The following is a 13,611-nucleotide window of genomic DNA, read 5'->3' on the forward strand; positions in this document are numbered from 1 at the left end:
TTCATGCTTTAGATAGCTCATAATATGAAAAGAAAAATTGCAATTGTAATTATGCCATCTAGTGGCAGAAAAAAATGACCTCAACACAAATCAATATCTCACTCGTTTTTTACAGTACAGTACATCGTTTTAATTTTTAACTTAATTTTATGAATTATTATGAAATGACTGCATCAATGCCATATTAGTTTAACATTTTTTTCCTACTTTTATGTAAACAAGACTATCAACTTCAAAAAAAAATTGTACATTATATTGTACATTTAGAACAGATATAAAATTTGCGATTAATCGTGAGTTAATTATTGAAATCATGTGATTAATTAGGATAAAAAATGTCAGCCATGTTTCTATTAGTTGAAAATTTTCCCCCCACTTTTATGTAAACAAGACAATGAACTTAGAATTTTTTTTATTGAACATTTGGAACAGATATAAAATTTGTGATTAATCGTGAGTTAATTATTGACCTCATGCGATTAATTAGGATAAAAAAATGTCAGCCATGTTTCTATTAGTTTAACATTTTTTTCCCACTTTTATGTAAACAAGACAATGAACTTAGAATTGTTTTTATTGAACATTTAGAACAGATATCAAATTTGCGATTAATCGTGAGTTAATTATTGACATCATGCGATTAATTAGGATAAAAAATGTCAGCCATGTTTCTATTAGTTTAACATTTTTTTCCCACTTTTATGTAAACAAGACGATGAACTTAGAATTGTTTTTATTGAACATTTGAAACAGATGTAAAATTTGTGATTAATCGTGAGTTAATTATTGACATCATGCGATTAATTAGGATAAAAAATGGCAGCCATGTTTCTATTAGTTTAACATTTTTTTCCCACTTTTATGTAAACAAGACAATGAACTTCAAATTTTTTTATTGAACATTTAGAACAGATAAAATTTGTGATTAATCGTGAGTTAATTATTAACATCATGCGATTAATTAGGATAAAAAATGGCAGCCATGTTTCTATTAGTTTAACATTTTTTTCCCACTTTTATGTAAACAAGACAATGAACTTCAAATTTTTTTATTGAACATTTAGAACAGATAAAATTTGTGATTAATCGTGAGTTAATTATTAACATCATGCGATTAATTAGGATAAAAAATGTCAGCCATGTTTCTATTAGTTTAACATTTTTTCCCACTTTTATGTAAACAAGACAATGAACTTAGAATTGTTTTTATTGAACATTTAGAACAGATATCAAATTTGCGATTAATCGTGAGTTAATTATTGACCTCATGCGATTAATTAGGATAAAAAATGTCAGCCATGTTTCTATTAGTTTAACATTTTTTTTCCCACTTTTATGTAAACAAGACAATGAACTTAGAATTGTTTTTATTGAACATTTAGAACAGATATCAAATTTGCGATTAATCGTGAGTTAATTATTGACATCATGCGATTAATTAGGATAAAAAATGTCAGCCATGTTTCTATTAGTTTAACATTTTTTCCCACTTTTATGTAAACAAGACAATGAACTTCAAATTTTTTTATTGAACATTTAGAACAGATAAAATTTGTGATTAATCGTGAGTTAATTATTAACATCATGCGATTAATTAGGATAAAAAATGTCAGCCATGTTTCTATTAGTTTAACATTTTTTTCCCACTTTTATGTAAACAAGACAATGAACTTAGAATTGTTTTTATTGAACATTTAGAACAGATAAAATTTGTGATTAATCGTGAGTTAATTATTAACATCATGCGATTAATTAGGATAAAAAATTGTAATCGCCTGACACCCCTTTTATTAATCCATTCAGTAAGTAACAAGCACTTCAATATCATTGTGAATGAATGCAAATGAGCGCAACTAGCGTTGTGGTCACCTTGTCCCACTTGGCGTTGATCTCCTGAGGGTTGATGGTGGTGTAAGGGTTGATGCCGGACATGTTGACGTGGTACGTCTGCATGATCTTGGCAATCTCATTGTGGATGCCCAAGATGGCCTGGCGCTCTTTGTCCGCCTCGGGCAGCGTGGCCTTGAACTGCTCGTGGGCCGTGCTGAGTCCCTGCGGACCGCAAAACGTACGGTAGCGTGAGAATAGATACCGAAAACTCCTCGATGACGACTTGCTGTGTTGTATTCTCACTTGGATTTCCTCAATGGTGTGGACTATGAAGGAGTCCTGCAGGTCCTCCATGGCGCCCTCCATCCAGTTGTTGAATGGAGCTGCTCTCTTTGCAAACTCCAGGTACAACTGATCAATAGTTTCCAGAAGCTTTTCTGTTCTCTGTTGGAGGTCGGGATTGTTTTTTTTAAACATTTGATCCAAGGAAACAGCTTTACTCGACAGTTGAAGTGAAACTACGCAGTGACATTTAAAAAAAAAAAAAAAAAAAAGTATTTGGGCCATTTCTATTTGGTGTTTATTGACTTGACTGGAACAATAAAATCAAAATAGTTGGATGGTGTCCACTTTTAAAGAACTCGTGGAAATGGACAAAATGACCCTAAAATGGCCGCTTCAAACCAAAATGGCAGACTTCCTGTGTGGTTCTGGGCTACTTAAGACTTTTGTTGGTCTACTCTAAATTTCGTATTGATACGTCAAACCGACTTTTGGAGACAGATTTTTTAAGAAACAAGCCAAAACAGTCAATTCAAATCACAATGGCAGACTTCTAATGTCTTTATAGACAAGACTGCCAAATTTCATGCTACTAAGTGAATTGTATTCAGGAATGACATTTAGAGAAACTTTGGAGGGGTGTACTGCGTGTTTGGGTTTTAAATATAATCAACTCACCTGCAGTGCTTCACTGCGCTGCTTGGTCATAGCCCCGAGGGCGTCCCACTCGTCACAAATTCTCTGGCAGCGACTGTTTACACTTGGCGAGTCGTAGTAATCCAGCTCGCTGGGACACGACAACAAAACATTTGACCGAAGCAAAATTGGGTAATTAATGGCACAGGCAAGCTAATGGAGCTAATGTTAGCCAGCAGGCTAGCCATTATGTTATGCTTAATTGCCCAACTACAACAAAATGTTTTATGTGCCATTGAGAAAATGTCTTCCAGGTTCGGAAATGGCTACAACATCGTGTGATCTCTATACAATTTACAACATCCCCTCCATTTATTCTCCTCACACACAGATTATGCTGGATTCATTTAGATGTGTTCAGAAGTTATTTGAAAGAAATTGAAAAATCACCCAGAAGTACAATTGTTTACAATCCGATAATAAGCCTCGCCAGTGTCTTACTTCAACTCCTGCGCGATGGCGGCGATCTGCTCCACGCGGTCCTGATGGGCCGCCAGGTCGCTCTCGAAGGCCTCGTGTTTCTTCAGCAGCGCCTTGATGTCCGACAGCGACGCCGTCTCAAAGTCTTTGCGCTGCAGCATCTCCTCCTTGCCTGCAGAGGGAGGCAGAGAGACAAGACCGTCACGATCTAACGGCAGTCCCGTTAGTGATCCAGCAGAGGGCAGTGTGGTGAACAAAAAGCTTACGTTGGAGAAGTGTTAAATAAAGCTTTGAGTACTTTTTGTTACATTTTTAAAACAGAGATGGGGAGAGCGGGGATCGAACAGCCGACCTTCTGGTTACTGAACGACCACATCTAACCTAAGCCACTGTTGCCAATGTCTATTATCTAAGATCATTAAATACATCATATTAAATACAAGACATTTTGAGCCCTCTATTTCATGAGAATATTTTTTTCCCCATTAAAACCCTGACATATATGATCTGACACATGCATTGCATGGATAATCCAATAGAGGGCAGTATCACCCAGCTAATGGCTTTTCCAGCAACCTTGCAAGATCGCCCCAATTGAGATAGGAGAGACAGCTACGTTTATTAATAGTGGGAAACGTTCTTTCTGATTTTTGGAAATACTAATATGATTGATATGTCTGTTTATTATTATATTTTTGACAGTTGTACATGTACGGATTTAAAGCATTGTGACCGGATGTATCGAATATGACACAAATCAAGTCACGTGGAAGCTGATTTTCATAAAAAAAAAAAAAAGTTTGTTCAAAAGAATCTGAATTTTCTCTCATATATTTCATGGTTCAGGCTTTATAGGGTTAACTTATTGCAAATCTGAAAAGCAGTTTAATAAACACGCTTAAAGGCAAGACCAAATTAAGTGTTGAAGTTTGTATTACTCAAAATTTTGACAAATATTATACTCTTTATTGCCAAGGAAAATCAGTGCCAAATATCGGTTATCGGCCTCCTTGATTACCAATAATCGGTATTTGCCCTCAAAAAACACATACTGGTCTACTGCTAACATACAGTAAATACACAGAAATACTGTACACAAATTACTGTAAATGATGATAAATAAAATTAAATGCATTGAATACTAATTAAAATCCTTTTTAAAAATATATTTAGAAGTACTACTTACATTTTTCTTTTGACTCTGTAGTTTTTATCAATTTTATTTTTGTAAAGTGTCTTCTGTACAGCAGTATACAAATAAAATGTGTTATTATTATTATTATTACTACAGTATCATAAAACATTAAATATAAATATAAATGATAAATATTCACTTTGTACGTTTTGGGAGCTTTAATTTCTTGGCACTGCCCAAGACTAAAATGGTTTTACGTGAGGCCGCAAATAATTCAGTTACAAGTTGCCATGAAAAAAAAAAAAAAAAAAAATTCCCTTGCTTTCTTCTCCCACTTCCTCACCTTCTGTCCAGCCTTCGTGGATGGCCGCTTTCTGGCGGAACTTCTCAGCCAAGTGGTCCAGTCTCTCCAGGCGGCGGATCTCGTTGAGGAGCCACTCCTCGTAGCCCTTCTCAGCGCCCTCCAGGTTGCCCCACGCGTTGTTGATGTCCTGCCAGGAAGACGCTTTCAATCTTTGGGCCAAGTGTGACTATTACTTTGACATTATTTTAATGTTGGTTATTATGGTGCTACTTGGAGAGCTGCAATTTCTTTTTTTAGGTGGTACTTGGAACGAAACCCACCGAAACCATCTGGCCCTCGGAGGGCATGAAGGCGGGCCGGTTGCTGAGTCTCAGTTTGGTCTGCAGAGTGTTGAAGTTGATCTCCAGCTGGCACTTCTCCTGCACTTTGGGCGGCTTGTGTAGCCGGCGGTAGTCGCGAAAGTCCTCCAGCTTCTGCTGCATGGCCTGCATGGTGTTCTCGGGCACGCGGTTCTCCAGCCATGGGATGGTGCGGCGGATCCACTCCAGCAGCTGAAGCAAAATGGCGTGCGCGCGTGTGTGTGTGTGTGTGTGGACAGAGAAGGGTTGAGACGCATGCAAGTAAAAATGGAGGATGATGGTGGAATGAGAGGAAGTGGGACAAGTTGATTTGATGCGTGTGTGTGTGTGTGAAATAAAAAGAAAAATAAGAATAGAGTTACTGCCTGATAAAAAAAATTAAAAAATCACCCTCTTTATCTCCATTCAATCTACAGTGGAACCATTAACTCTTTGACTGCCAAAAACGTTAAATAACGTTTAGTAAAATCCTATGGAGGAGTGCCAAAGACGTTAAAATACGTTTTTTTTTTTTTTTCAAAACAGGTGAAACTAACCATTTTCTATTGTTGATTACTGAAAAACGGAATAAGGTAGAAACAAACATTTTTTTCTGATGAAAGATGAGAGTCCAATCTTTCATTTGGTAGTATGTGTGTTTCCATAGTCCAAACACATCATTTTCTGTGGACCTTGAAAGATCAGTCAAAAATGCTTAAATCGGCTGGCACCCACGGCATCCCTTTTCTGAAAACGTCTGGCAGTCAAAGAGTTAAAAATGAACTTGCTTCAATCCCCGATAAATTATCCAATTTATTTTCCAATATGTACTATAAAATACTTAAATACACTTGTTTCTACTATTGTCTATGTGGAGCACAAAAACCCCAGGGTGAGTTAGGAGGTGAGGTAGCCGGGTTTGATAACGGGTTGATAAAGAAATGGAAGGAGACATAAGAAGTGTGTGTTGGGAGGGTGGGGGTGGTGGGGGGGTTCGGGGTGTGCTCACATCACTGGCCAGCTTCTCATAGTCCGTCATCAGCTGCTCATTCTCTTGATTGACGGCCAGCACCTTGCAGATCCTGTTGGCCGCCGTCTCCGCCTACGACACCAGACGCCATCGTCATTATAATCGCCATGGTTATCTTTTTTTTTTTTTTTTTTTAATGCCAGGAAAAAAAAAAAGAAAAAAAAGAAATGCTTCCGTCCTTGAAATTCCCAACAGAGGAAGCCAAACAGTGCAGCAAAAGTAGAAGGAAAGCTTGTGGATCATGTCATTCCATTGGCCGCGTCATTAGGTACACCTACGCAAGCCAATGAGAGCCAATACGAGAGCTGCATGGAAAAATAACACTCTGTCTGATTGATTTTATTGCTTGAGCAAAATTGATGGCATATGCGCCGCTATAAGGTCTTCCAGCTAGGATAATAGCAAAAACAAATGCAAGTTAGAATCTAACGAAAGAAAAAAAAAAGTCAAGGAACTAATTATCAATCATCCAGATTTTTTTTAAAGAAAAAAAAAAATCCCTTTTTACTCTTTGAATTAAAAAAATACATAAAAAAAAAAAGGATAATGATTTAAAAATGAGAACACTGTAAAAAGTGCTATAAAAATGTTAATTAAAATGTGTTTGATTGTTTTTTCCCCCCAACATTGCACTTTTTCCTTTTTAGGTGTAAACATTTGGAACGCTTGATTCTTGTGTTATAATTCCACACACACGCCAAAACTCTGACCAATGGCTAAAAACGTCAAGCTCATCTCGCCACCTTGAACATGTCCTTTGCATCGTTGCGGGAGGAGCGGTCGCCATGACGACAAGTCGCCCAGGAGACCGGAAAAACAAAGATCCTCTAGTGGCGCTCGAGCCAAAGCGACATGCAGTGGAACGTACTGCTCTGTATTTATCAATATTTACACACGAGTCACATTTAGACAGGCGACGCGACTCCTTAGAAGGAAAAGCGGCCTTGTTTAGAAAATACCCTGACAGCCGTTAACATCTGCTATGCGTCACTATTAGTGACCTACATAGTCCACTAAACTGTCTATTCCTACTTTTACTGAACTACAAAGGACTTTTCTTTTCTTTTTTTTTTAAACAGTGAACAGTGTCAAATTATAAAACAAAGATAAAAGCACCACTGGTATATTTAAAGCCACACATCTCAGACTTTGAGTTTGCTAGCTTAATGCTAAAGCTACATAGCATCCATGTTGCAGGCTTGCAGCTCTATAATATTTTTAGGGATTGGATTGAACACAAGCACCGAATATTTTTTGTTGTATTGTGTGTGTTTTTTACTTTATAAAAACATGGCACAATAACAATTAAATATACAGACGCTCCCCTACTTACGAACATTCGTGTTACGAACAACGGTACATACGAACATGTCTGCGCGCATGCGCGCATGTCAAAAAATGTTCGGAAAGAGATGCTGTAAGTTCGATTTTGTATTGCGCACCCTTTTCCGAGTACTGTAGTGCTTCTTTCCGCCGCTAATACCGACGCTTGGCGCTGTGAGAGCTCACCCAGCATTGGAGGCGCAGCAACGTGTCGAGGAGGAGGAAGAAGAAGAAACGCCTGTCGCTCACAGATAAAGCCATCGCACTCTTCGAGCAGCAAGACCCAAATATTGAACGTTGCAAAAAGGTTGCAAATCAATTGAATGATGCCATACGGTGCTACCGCATCATTTATGATGAAAAAAGAAGAAAACTGTGCAATCGTCGTTAGATCGCTTCTTTCGGCCAGTTTCTAGTAAATCCTCCAAGGAAGATACTCATCAACCCTCATCTTCTTCTCCGCGACCCTCAACTTCTTCCTACATTGAAGTTACGGAGGAGGAAGTAACTTTTGAAGCCCATTCCAGCGACGACGAAGAACCTCTCATGATATAAAATCCTCCTCTTCCTCCTCCTCCATCAAATCCTTAAGCATCGAGTACATCTTCCAAAAGTAAGTTAAACTTCATTTTATTTATCTTATTACGTACATGTACATACTGTGTGTGTCTCTCGCTCTCTCTCTCTAACATACTTAGTACAGTACTGTACGTATTCTCTTTAAAACATAAATTATAATACAAAATATAGCACTGAAGCAACTTATGAACAAATTCACCTTACGAACGATCGCTCGGAACGTAACTCGTTCGTAAGTTGGGGAGCGTCTGTATGTGTATCCCGATTTAATGCTTCAATCCAATTCATTGTGCTGCTCCTAATGGTTTGCATGTCTTGGCCACTGGGAGGCAGTATAATATAGTCATGCAGGCACCAACAAAGAATAGTTTTAAACTATAGTTTGATTTAGTAATCTGCTGTAATATTAGTCATTTTTCACAGAGGATAAATTGAGGCTTTTTTTTTATTTTAAATGTTTAAATATCTGACACTTACTCTGATCACTGTGTGGACGACTGCATAGGGGTTCCAGAGCCTGCATTTATGTTCTGGTTTGTTTGTTTTTAAGAGTCAAATGACTGCTTTTTGCCCAACGAGAGCATCCCCAAAATCTGCTGTTAGTTTTGATTTTTCAGAATTTGCCACATAGCTTTTATCCATGGCGATTTTTGGAGTGTTTTGGAGTGTTTGAGCTGCTCACCTTCTGTTTGCCCGAGAAGGCATGGTAGTAACACGACACGTAAGTCATGACGGCCTTCTCGTCTGGCCTCAAGGTGCTAATGATATCTGCCACAGGAACAGGAGGAGGAGGAGGCCACAGGAACAGAGGAGCAGCAGGAGAAAGCACAGGGAGGAGAGGAGAGAGAGAGAGAGTAAAAGTGTGCAGAGACAAAAAAAAGGGCCAGCAGGGGGCGTAGTCTCAAGAATCTCCAGTTTGCCTGCTGTTAGTTTACATGCCAGTGGATAAATTAAGTAGCACTACGCTGCCAAAAATCGTGAAACAATGTGTGACGGTTAATTTGGGGAAGATATGTAACAAAAAAAGTTACGCAATACAATGAAACTTAAGCATTTAAAGACACAGGGACCACCATTTTGGTCTGAGGTGTGTTAAAAGTGAATTTGTTTGAAACGGATTGAGGCTAACAATCCTAAGATTGGTCCTTGTGGAAAAATGATCATTTTAAAATCCTGTGATAAAATAAAACTAGATATGTATGATTTAAAAACCTATGAGACCGTAATAAGTTATAAGAAGTTACACTATAAAGTGACATAATATAAGGGACATTAAAAAAGGTAATATTAAACAGTGTCTTGTTTTTAATGCGACTCATGGGCACAAAATCGGCATGGCAACAGAAGCCCAGAACATTCGGAAAGAGCTTCTCACACCGATCGATAAATTAACCGTTATTGAAGCTAACGACGCATACATCAGGTCATCCATGCGTTGTACATCAGCAAGATGGTTGCCTCCGTCTTTTTAAAAAGAACAAAATGTACGATTGGACTAGTTTAGCCTTATTTCCTTAGTTGTAAGCAATATTTATTCAAAGAGTGCCTTTCAGGTCTTGCATTTATTTAGCTTAACTCAAGTGACGTGCGGAAGCATTTAACCTTAGCCACAGTGGCCCCCGAGCTCTAAAACAGTGACGGTATCAATGTGACGAGGAGCCGCCATCTTGGCGGAATTTTGTCATTTGCACTTCAAATGCCTGTAAAATCCCCCATGACAGATAAATTCATGAGAAAACAATTGTTGACGAAAGTGCATGACCTATTCTACTGCCTACACTGCTCTTCTCATGAATAATGTTTACGTTTTTTTCCCCGACATGTGACGCAATTTGAATGTGTTGAGAAATACTAAAGTTATATTGTTTTACGGTAATTTCTGACCAGATTTTCCACAGGCAAAAAAAACACAATTGCGTTCCCCCCAAAAGGCCATTTTTCCTCCCTAACGCTTCATCAGATTTTCAGACTTGTGCTGTAGTGGCCATTCCAACCAGTCCCTGCATTTTGCCACATTTTCATTTTTTTTGGGGGGGGGGGGGGGGATCCTGTGTTGCTAATCACAGCGAGGCAGACCAGAGCTTTCGAGACAAATCCCATCATCCCGTCATGCATTTTGAAAACATGCAGAGTGAGTGTGACCCCTGCAGGGAAGCTTGTGCACTGCAGAGAGAAAGTGTTAGGATAACGCCTGAGGGGGTAAAAAGACAAGGTGAGAATGTGTGGGTGTGGAGAAGGAGGAGGAGGAGGAGGAGGAGGAGGAAGGAGGAGACGCTGCATCCACGGGTACCTTCTGGGCGCCCGAGAAGGCGTGGTAGAAGCTAGACACGTAGGTCATGATGGCCTTCTCGTCCGGACGGGCAGTGCCCACAATGTCTGCGGGGGGGAGGAGGGTACGGGGGAGAAGAAAGGGGGATAGAGAGAGAGAGGTGTGGTGGAGGGAGGAGGGGGGGGGGGCTTGTCATTGAGGAGGTTGAGCTCAGCATCATCGCCACACATCAACAAGTCCAGATGTGTTAGGGAGGGAGGATTCGATTTGTTAAATTGTCCAAAAAACACAAAGCACGTCTGTGTGAATATATATAAAAAAAATAGGAAAAAAACACCTGCAATATATTATGAATTTTTTCCACAATTTAAATAAAACAGTTCCCACACGTTTAAATTGTTAAATTACACTACATGTTATTAAATTAATACATTTGGAATAACACATTGTCTAAATACTACATTTTTTACATTATTGGTAAAAAAAAAAGAAATACATGTAATTAAATCAATTCAGTAATTACAATGCTGTGTGACACAAAATGCATGATCTCAATTTCTAACTATATTTTATAAATCAAAATAAATAAACCCCTTTGACAACTTGGCTCAACGTGTGACTTTGTGCCGCTTATTAGAAGCTGATCTGCGCACACTGCAGCTCTGCTTAGCTTTTGGCTTTGACGTTATATTCTTTCGGCTTGAAGACGGCGGACTTTAGCTCAGCCTAGCTGCCAAATCATTGGGAGGAAAATTTGGTGTGGAGGTGGGATTATGTAAATGAGGGTAAATGTGATATTGCAATCCAGCACTTTTTTCCACAATTAGCCAGCTAACGGATTTACGTGATTGGCAGCGAGGATGACATTTTGAAGCCACTTGCAATGCTAAGCTCGAATATGTTCACATTCGGAGCTAACGGTTGATTGAAGGAAAACATTTTTTTTTCACCTTCTGCGTCCAACATTTTGGGAATATCCAGATACTTCTCGGCCACGTCGAAGGCTGTGTTCAGGTTGGTCATGGGGTCGTCCTGACGACAGAAAACCACATTGTTGGAATCATCCAATTTGTGCCCCCCCCCAACCCCTTGTAGTCTACATTGTGACAGTTTGGCCTTGGTGGAGGTCTACGCTCTGCTAAGTGACATTCTAGTTGTGTCGCGCGTCCTCTCACCTTGCGTAGTTTCCCGTAGTCGATGAGCTCAGGACGGTGCCGATGAATGAGCGCACAGAAGCCCAAACCGTCTTTCCAGCTGAAGACCAAGAAGAAATTGTGATTTTTTTTGGGGGGGATTTTTCACATGTACTGTTTCTGCCATATTGAAATCCAAACGTTCTGGTAAGTGGACCAAAATTACCAGGGCGATTCTTCTCTTTAAACTCATTTAGGAAAATATTTCAGAGAAAAAACATGCATTCGATTTGAGGCTTAATAAACCAAATGACTGCAAACAACTTGTGTCTTTGATGAACACATGGAAATGCTTTCAGATCTAACAAGTTGATAAAACTATGCGCTGAAGGACATTCTGGAATATGATCATAGAAAGAGAAATTGCCTCAAGGATTTTTTTTCGTGAGTGCTATGAATGGAAACTTCAGAGTTGCTCACTCTTTTATCTTCTAATCCTTTAACTCGTTTTATAAGTGTGCTTCCATTGTTTTTGCATAGTATCTGACGTTTTATCGTAATTAATAAGATTAAGTAGAACATTTTTTCACATAATTTGGGGATGATTTGTGACTGATTCAAATCACCATGCAAATCACAGGGTTAGTTCAAATTTATGGTAGATTTTTTTTGTTTTAAGGGTTTAAAATAACTATGCAGACAGCCACACACATCTTTGGAGTTAGTTTTGATTTTTGTCAATTTTTGATTGACGCAAACAACGACGCAGATCATCCAAAGTCTGCATTTATCTGAGTGAATGATAGATTTTTTTCTTTATATATATATATATATATTTATTAAAATACATACACACACACATATACAGTATTATGAAATAATTGTTGAGCTTTTTTTTTTTTTTTTACTGCTTTGGAACCGCAAAGAAGGCCTTCAAACATAAAAAGAATAAAAAAGAAGCTATTGTTTGCTCGTCTGCTTCACATCTCAGGTGTCCCAGAGACCACATCAAAAGGGCCCGGGACCCCCCTCCCACATCTGACCCTTCACGCTGATATGACTCCCCCCACCCCCCACCCCACCACCTTTCTTCTTCTCGCCTTTCATCCACAGGTATCAATGATTCAACAATCTGGCAAAACAGACATACAGTACAGCACTCAATAACCCCCCCCCAACACACACACACTTTACATCCTTGTTCCAGCATTATGGTAACTAACACTGCTTATCTACATCTTGTATTCATCTCATCGCGGGTTAGTTACAGTTCAACTTCTCATCAATTCAAGCCAAAAAAGCATGTTTTGCAAAAACTGGAACCGCATTGCCAAGAGAGAGATAATTAGACGATGAAGTCACTTGCGCTGTCAAAACGTTATGAAATGTTGCCTTTTTTTTTTTTTTATGTAGTGTGCGCGCGTGTGCTTTCGGTTAGTTGAGTTTGTCTGTTTAGCTAAGCTGCTAGCAGGTAGCGCTGCCCAAATACAACGTTAAAAAAGTGACTTAAATCTGCACTCGTATTTTCTTGCTATATCAGGCGTTAGCTTAAGTTTAAATATATTGCTATTCTGAATTACAAGTGCCCAAATCTATTAGTTTTCGAGTTACAACCCTAAGATGGCTTCTTTTTTTTTTTTTTTGCTTTGTGTCCCTGAGCTGCCGCGTGCAAGTTTGGAAGATATTTGACAGTTCTTCAAAAAAAGATGCCAACTGCCCTTGCGCTTGAAGCTGTTTATTGGCACTCCCAGGTGAAGTTTATTTTAAAACCTTGCGTATATAAACAAGCCGCGTATCTTTGCCTTACGAAAGTCTGCTAGACGAGCTAACGAAACTAGCATCTTTCTCGCGGTGAACTTATTCAAAATTTCCTTGCGACAAGAAAAAAAACAACATTAAAACTTAAATTGCTCACACTTAAAATGCATTGAGCTGTCACCAATGTCTTACAATTGCAATTATGCCACCTAGTGGCAGAAAAAATGACCTCAACACAAATCAATATCGCACTCATTTTTTACAGTACAGTACATCTTTTTAATTCTAACTTAATTTGATGAATTATTATGAAATTACTGAATCACGATGCAGCCAAAGAATAGAACAGATATAAGCGTTAACTATTGAAGTCATGCAATTAATTACACTTACATTTTTAATCGCCTGACACCCCGAATTAAAACATTTGACAAACATTGCAACCTTGAACGAACCCTGAGGAGAATTCGCCATTCGCAACCTTCGCAAACACTCTAACAAACTTTCGAAAATT

At 38.6% G+C, this 13,611-nt stretch overlaps 1 protein-coding gene across 4 annotated transcripts in view; it reads right to left on the reverse strand.

The window, feature by feature from the left end:
- The window catches only part of actn1 (actinin, alpha 1), a 40,147-nt gene that overhangs the window by 3,706 nt on the left and 22,830 nt on the right, over positions 1 to 13,611 (reverse strand). For 3 of the 4 annotated variants that reach the window (XM_077560104.1, XM_077560106.1, XM_077560105.1), the window contains exons 7-16: positions 11,382 to 11,460; positions 11,157 to 11,238; positions 10,228 to 10,313; positions 6,015 to 6,107; positions 4,988 to 5,218; positions 4,707 to 4,854; positions 3,250 to 3,400; positions 2,791 to 2,899; positions 2,134 to 2,274; positions 1,870 to 2,052 (exon numbers count right to left, since the gene is read on the reverse strand). In XM_077560104.1, coding sequence (XP_077416230.1) covers positions 1,870 to 2,052; positions 2,134 to 2,274; positions 2,791 to 2,899; positions 3,250 to 3,400; positions 4,707 to 4,854; positions 4,988 to 5,218; positions 6,015 to 6,107; positions 10,228 to 10,313; positions 11,157 to 11,238; positions 11,382 to 11,460 — 1,303 coding nt within the window. Of the gene's footprint in view, positions 1 to 1,869; positions 2,053 to 2,133; positions 2,275 to 2,790; positions 2,900 to 3,249; positions 3,401 to 4,706; positions 4,855 to 4,987; positions 5,219 to 6,014; positions 6,108 to 8,619; positions 8,706 to 10,227; positions 10,314 to 11,156; positions 11,239 to 11,381; positions 11,461 to 13,611 lie in introns of all 4 variants that reach the window. The other variant, XM_077560107.1, reaches the window with a different exon arrangement.

The sequence above is a fragment of the Vanacampus margaritifer genome, chromosome 1, assembly GCF_051991255.1.
Source record: "Vanacampus margaritifer isolate UIUO_Vmar chromosome 1, RoL_Vmar_1.0, whole genome shotgun sequence".
NCBI classification, from domain to species: domain Eukaryota; kingdom Metazoa; phylum Chordata; class Actinopteri; order Syngnathiformes; family Syngnathidae; genus Vanacampus; species Vanacampus margaritifer.